The sequence below is a fragment of the Citrus sinensis genome, chromosome 2, assembly GCF_022201045.2.
Source record: "Citrus sinensis cultivar Valencia sweet orange chromosome 2, DVS_A1.0, whole genome shotgun sequence".
NCBI classification, from domain to species: Eukaryota; Viridiplantae; Streptophyta; class Magnoliopsida; order Sapindales; family Rutaceae; genus Citrus; species Citrus sinensis.
In genome coordinates this window covers 19125920-19132594 of record NC_068557.1, presented here as the reverse complement: position 1 = coordinate 19132594, position 6675 = coordinate 19125920, and the positions used below count along the sequence as shown (strand labels likewise).

At 35.3% G+C, this 6675-nt stretch overlaps 1 protein-coding gene across 1 annotated transcript; it reads left to right on the top strand.

Annotated features, from left to right (window-relative positions):
- Nucleotides 1–3668: 3668 nt before the first annotated feature.
- LOC107175752 (cation/H(+) antiporter 15) lies at nucleotides 3669–6507 on the top strand. Its single transcript, XM_025094992.2, has 3 exons — nucleotides 3669–3911; nucleotides 4052–5104; nucleotides 5197–6507. The coding sequence occupies exons 1-3, from the start codon at nucleotides 3669–3671 to the stop codon at nucleotides 6505–6507; spliced, it is 2607 nt and encodes an 868-aa protein (XP_024950760.2).
- The last annotated feature ends 168 nt before the right edge of the window (nucleotides 6508–6675 follow it).

Sequence of the window (6675 nt, the reverse complement as noted above, 5' to 3'; positions counted from 1 at the left end):
ATATACCAAGATCAATTATCTCTTTACCAAATAGAATTAAGTTGCTTTAAACGTGGTTGATTCTTTTTATTGGGCTATTACCAGATTTAGATTAGATACTTTTAAAGGCTTGGGTACATACACAGTACCAGATTCGGATCCCGGAAATGGTGCTCTGAAGGAATGGAGGGAGAAGAGAAGATTTACAACTGAGGATCGAGATCCGGTCTTTTTGCCTCAGAGGAACGTACAAATTTTATGGCAGATCTGATAAAGACCAGTCTGCAAGCATGCTTTGAAAAGACAAGTGCTTTTAAAAATAAATTGTTGGAATTTAAATGTGCATAAAATTAAATTGCAGAAAAGTAAATTGCAGAAATTTAAAGTACATGGAATTGAAATGGCTTTAAATAAAATTATAAGTGCTTTAATGAAACTAAAAATGGAATGCTTACATTGATTGCTTTTCTTTGTAGAGAAGAAAGGGAAATTATGGGAAATTAATCTGAAGACAGGAGAAATTCCTTTTTGTCTTCGGATTCCAGATTCCTATTCCCAGAGAGAGAGAGAGAGAGAGAGAGTTTTAGAGAGAAGGAAGAGAAGTAGAGAGAGAGGCTTTGAAAATGAGAAATGAAAAACCTGAGGAGTCTAAGTCTTCCTCTCGGTTTATATACAAAAATCTTTAAACTGTTCACTGTAGCGGGACTTTAAGTACACAGTAACATCTGGAACTCTGCACTGTTCACTGTAGCGGGGCTTCGAGTGCACAGTTATCTTTGGATCGTAGTTTTGAATAGTAGGCTCATTGTACAGATACGGAAATACAAACTGACATACAATACGGGTGAAGAGACATGTGCGCTCTCACTTATGTCCAGGGGACCACCCGAAAAATAAAAATTACTTTTATATATATATATATATAACACAATAATAATTAAATGAGAAATATACTTAGTACTCCTTCTTTAATCCATCTCTTCTCGAACTAAAGACTAAATGAAATTTTTTAATATTTGGGAGAAATTTCTTGATGGTAAAGCATGAATTCAGCCAATTAACTATTTTTCAGACAATAAGAGCCATGAGAGACAACATGAATTGTTAAAATTAATGTTGTTACAAATGTTGTTTTATTATTAGTTGGGGTTTCTTAATTTTCTATATGCTTTTAGCGATTTTCTTATAGTACTTCTGAAATTGAGAGGAAGATTTGCGTTTGAAATTATGGAAGATAAATGGCTGCAAAGAGAAGGAGCCATGGAAGAACTATTACAGAAAAGGAGAAAGGGTTGTCAAACCCTGGAAGAAGACTATAATTTAATATATAATAAGGGTATGTTGGGTATTAAAATGAGTGTGTAAAGTAAAACATAAAATTTAAAACTTTTTAAGTGAGTTTATTGAGAAGATGAGTACAGTGAATATTTTATATATTCAAATAGTTCCACCCTTAAAAGTAATGTAGGTTTCTTATAAAACCACCATATATGACAAAAAGAACCTTCATCAGAATTATTTCTTATAAAATTATACTCTTTCAATTTTCTTTTTTCATGCTCTAACCCCATATCAATTATCAACTTTGTTTTTTCTTCTCTGGGGGTGGACACATTAACCAGTTCGGTTTAGTTTTGCCCCAAAACCAAACCCGATTGGTTCAAAATTTTTTGAATTGAATACAAGCTGAACTATGGAACTGAATTATTTTAGTTCAATTCAGTTTGATTTTATATGATTTGATTTAAGAAATTTAATATTTTTTCTTAGCCAACTTTTTAGATTTTTCGCCTAAATTTGATCATTTTTTAGTCTAATTCAAATTGTAATCACTAATCATTTCATGTTTTCTACAACGTACTAACATAAAACAATTTTATAATAAATAAGTATTTTTTAATAACAAGAAAAAATTCTTTTTTATTTGGTGTTTAAAATAAACTTATCAATTTTTTGTTTATTTCAATTCAAACTGAAAACAGGCCATACCGAAAAGTCAATCGGTTCATAATATATGACTGCCTGAAACTAACGGAATGCCCATCCCTAATCTTCTCCTCGAATTGCTCATATACCTTCTTTTTTTTTTTTTTTCCCTTCTCTATTTTTATTTTATTTTAATTACTATTAGTTATACGAACTTCTTTCTTTGTTGCTTCTTGATATGTAAATTTTATGCAACAATAGAGTGCCAACAACACTTTTGTTTTTCCAGGACCTTTCCTCCAATTCTTTTCGGATTAGCAATGCAGCCATTAATTACTCTTTTGGGTTCATATTTTACTCAAGTCGATAATTTAATAAAAATTATAAATTATAATAATTTGAGCTTACGTAACTACAATTTAACTTCAATTTGTTATTTTGTCATTTGATGAAATTTTAATAAAAGTTAAAGTTGTAAAACATTCAAAAGGATTTGAGGAGCGTTTGGAGGGGTGCTAATAATTTCATAAATGTCATATCATGTTTCTAATTAATATTTTATTAATTTTTCAAGAATTGTAACTTCATTGTTACTTCATGAAAGTATTAATAATTAACCGGCCACATCCATTGTGACTTAAATAACGTGCTGTTAATAAATAGGATACACAATATTACTCTAAAATAACGAACTAAATAAGAATATTTGGCTGGATTTCTATCGCTAAGGCCTGATGCTATAAATAAACTGTTGGATACATCTCTTTCCTTGGAACTTGGAAGTAGTTCTTTTTTTTTTTTTTTTTTAAGTTGGATGTTGTATTTAATTATTTATAGAGCTTTTATAAATAATTTTTGTTTAACAAAATGAATTTGATTGTTTAGTTATCCATCACAACTTTCAGAAAAGAAAACTATTTTGTTTAACAAAATGAATTGGATTGTTTAGTTATCCATCACAACTTTCAAAAAAGAAAACTATTTTGTTTAACAAAATGAATTTGATTGTTTATTTATCCATCACAACTTTCAGAAAAGGAAACTATGTAATTATCTTCCCACACGAATTTTGCGAGGTTCGGTTATGGAAGTAGCCCAGAAAAATTTTGCACACTTTAGAAATGAACTCTACGGCATTTAATTATTTACTCCTCAAATCTAAAATATGAGCTTTCTATTTTTAGAGGAGGTAAAAATAATTTTTCAAGAACTAATAGTAAACCACCATGTTGATAGAAACCGTTTATCATTATCGTAATTTTTCTAATCTTTATGAATCTTCTTTGGTTATAACCATACCATATCAATATTATTATAAAAAGAGCTTTTGCTGCTATGGAGACAAGTTATAACGAACAGTCAGTTCAATTGACACGCTGACAGGTGTTATAAGATCGTTTCATAGAATTATTTTCCTAAAAATGTCAGCACAGAGTCTCAACCAATTGGTAAGTTTATGAACCTAAACTGACAGAAGCATAACCTCTAAACAACTTTCTCCAAACTATAGGATTGTGATGAAAAGAGGTTACAACCCAACAACATAAGCTCCCCATTAAAAGAGGATAACAACACATTCTGTGCAGCAACAGCAATAAGGACAATAACGACAGTGAAAGCAAAAATCAGGACACACTCTGTGCGGAAATCCGACAAAACATTAGCTAGTTTCCTGTCTTGCCCATTCAATTTGTCTGCAAAAATCTATCGGCACGAAGAGCCTTGGAATAATTACAATAGAAGAAGAGGATTAGGAGAGGATAATGTCGAAGCCACGGAATGTTACTTTTGGGAATTACACAATATCACGTCCGGGGGGACTTGAAATACAGGTTTGTTATCCTGAAGAATTTAACAAATATGACAGCCCATGGCAAAGGCAAAACCCCATGATGAGAGCTGTCCCTCTCTTGGCCACCGAACTTGGTTTTGCAATCGTCGCCATTCGCCTTTTCATCATCCTCCTCAAACCTCTTCATCAGCCTCGTTTCATCCCTGAACTTTTGGTACGTGCACCACCACAACCTTTTAACATGCCTAGCTACATTTTTATTCATGTTTGGTCAAGATTAGTTAATTGGGTTCTTTCTTTCTTTTTTTTTTTAATTTGTTAATTTTGTTCATTGTGTTGTGTATACATATGTAGACTAGCATTTTGATTGGACCGTCTACATTTGGGACATTCGAGTCTTTGTCACCGGATACGATAGTTAAACAAATGATGAAGCTTTTCCCTTACGAAAACACAGTGTTGTTAGAAACATTCTCCAGCTTAGGCCTCACTTTCTACATGTTCCTGGTGGGATTAGAAATGGACGTTTCTGCAGTAAAGCGCATGGAAAAGAAGTCACTAAGCATTGCCTTTGCTGGCATTGTGATTCCATTTTGTATAGGTGCTGCCTTACATTTTGTTCCGATCCATGAAGGCATCACTAGAGAATCGCCTAATTTGGGTGCCCTGTTCTGGGCTATATCACTAACCATCACAAGCTTCCCGGATTTGGCAAGAATCCTCTCTGATGTCAAGCTCCTACACACTGATATTGGCAAAACTGCCTTATCATCAGCCATTGTTAATGATCTCTCCTCGTGGTTTCTTCTTGTTCTGGTCATTGTCGCCTTTAATCACTATTCTAAGCATAGGCATGGACCTGCACTTACAGAGTTGGGGGCTTTTCTAATGGCGATGCTTCCTATAATATGCTTCATATTGATCTTTTGGTTTGTTTTGCGCCCCTGCATTGCTTGGATGATAAAGGAGACTAAAAAGAAAGCTGGGAAATTTAGTGATACACACATAAGTGTCATTCTCCTGGGCGTGGTTGTTTGTGGATTCATAGCAGACGGTTGTGGCATGCATTCTATGGCTGGTGGTTTCATATTTGGACTAATCATTCCAAATGGAGAGCTTGCAATTAACATTATGGAAAGAACTGAAGAGTTTATTTCTGGGGTTTGGTTGCCGAGTTTCATTGTTGTTAGTGGACTAAGAACCAATTTTTTGGAGTTATTTTCCAAAACTAAGCTGTTTTACCTGTTGCTGACAACAATTGTGGCTACTTCCGCCAAAATTTTGAGTACGGTGCTCGTTGCTTTATGCTATGGCATGCCTGTGAGGGATGGAGTTGCTCTTGGAGGCCTTATGAACACCAAAGGTGTTATGGCACTTATCGTTCTTAATGAAGGCCGGAGCTTGAAGGTATAAACAAATAATAAACTTGTCAAACATTTGATATGTTTGACAATCAAATTATAGTTGATTAATTACTATGAAATTTGCTTTGATTGCAGGCTATAGATAACATATTAATGGCAGCAATGGTGTTCATGCTTTTGCTAATGACGGGATTAGTAGGGCCAATCTTCTTCTTAGCCAACAAAAAGGCAAAGAGAACAAGGAAATACAAGCAAAGGACAATACAAAGAAGAAATCCAGACACGGAGCTTCGAATCCTCACATGCATTCATTCAGTTGGAAACCTTTCTGGCATCATCAACCTCCTTGAATTGTCCAATGCTACAAAAAAATCGCCCCTTTGTGTCTTTGCGGTGCACCTTGTTGAGCTCACTAGACGTGCCTCAGCTATGCTGATTGTTCATGATGCATTCCGGACTAAAACTAGTGACCAGAACTCGATCCGAGAGCTGGCGGATTCAGACCTTATCATCAATGCCTTCAGGCATTATCAGGATAGAAACGACGATATTACTGTTCAACCACTCACTGCTGTGTCCTCTTTCACCAGCATACACGAGGACATCTTTGAGATTGCTGAAGACAAAGTTGTTGCCCTAATTTTGATCCCATTTCATAAGCAACCAACAGCTGATGGTGAGTTACAAGGCGAAAACCACCAAATAAGAGAAGTGAACAATAACTTGCTGGCTAAGGCACCGTGTTCCATTGGCATACTTGTCGATCGTGGCATTGGATCTGCAGTCATAACATCAGCGCAGTCATCGCTTCACGGCAGGCAGGGGCTGAAGCTTTGCATGCTATTCATTGGCGGGCCTGATGATCGTGAGGCATTGTTCTATGCTTGGAGAATGGCAGGGAAACCCGGTGTCAATTTGACAGTTGTACGGTATGTCTATAATAAGGATGGAGAATCAGGTATCCTTGTGGAAGATCTGAACAATACAGAAGATGAAGATTTAGTAGATACAGCAAGGGACGTGAAGGAAAAAGAGCTTGATGATGAGTTTATTAACGAGTTCAGGTTCAAGACAATGTATGATTCATCCATAACTTATAACGACAAAATGGTGAGTAATGTTGAGGAACTTGTGGAATCAATAACAACAATGTACGGTGAGTATGAGCTTTATATAATTGGACGCGGCGACAATGTGAAGTCCCCATTGACAATGGGATTATCAGGCTGGGTCGATAATCCGGAGCTGGGGCCAGTTGGAGAAACATTGGTGTCATCAAATTCTACCGCGCATGCTTCAGTTTTGGTGGTTCAACAATCTTCTTCAGCTTTATTCAGAAGTGAATCCCTGCAGGTTAAGAGGAAATTCGGAAGGCAGAAATGGGCTTCACCGATTTTGAATCCCGACTTTGAAGCGTTTGAAAACAAGAAAAAGAAGTATTATTGATTGACGGAATACTTATGTAGAATAATCATTATTTCATTTTTTTCCCCGCAATTTGTAGTTGCTGTCAATACAAGTGTTATCATATATAGTTCCGACAATTTGCATGTTATCATCTGTCGTGCTAAGAAAGAAAAATTCCAATAATGTGAATGGAAGGTGGGCTGTAAA

Excerpts from the sequence above, each read along its gene's own strand:
- LOC107175752 (XM_025094992.2), top strand. The coding sequence starts at position 3,669 with ATGTCGAAGCCACGGAATGTTACTTTTGGGAATTACACAATATCACGT. Across the intron at positions 3,912-4,051 it reads GTTTCATCCCTGAACTTTTG|ACTAGCATTTTGATTGGACC; the intron begins GTACGTGCACCA and ends ATACATATGTAG. Across the intron at positions 5,105-5,196 it reads ATGAAGGCCGGAGCTTGAAG|GCTATAGATAACATATTAAT; the intron begins GTATAAACAAAT and ends CTTTGATTGCAG.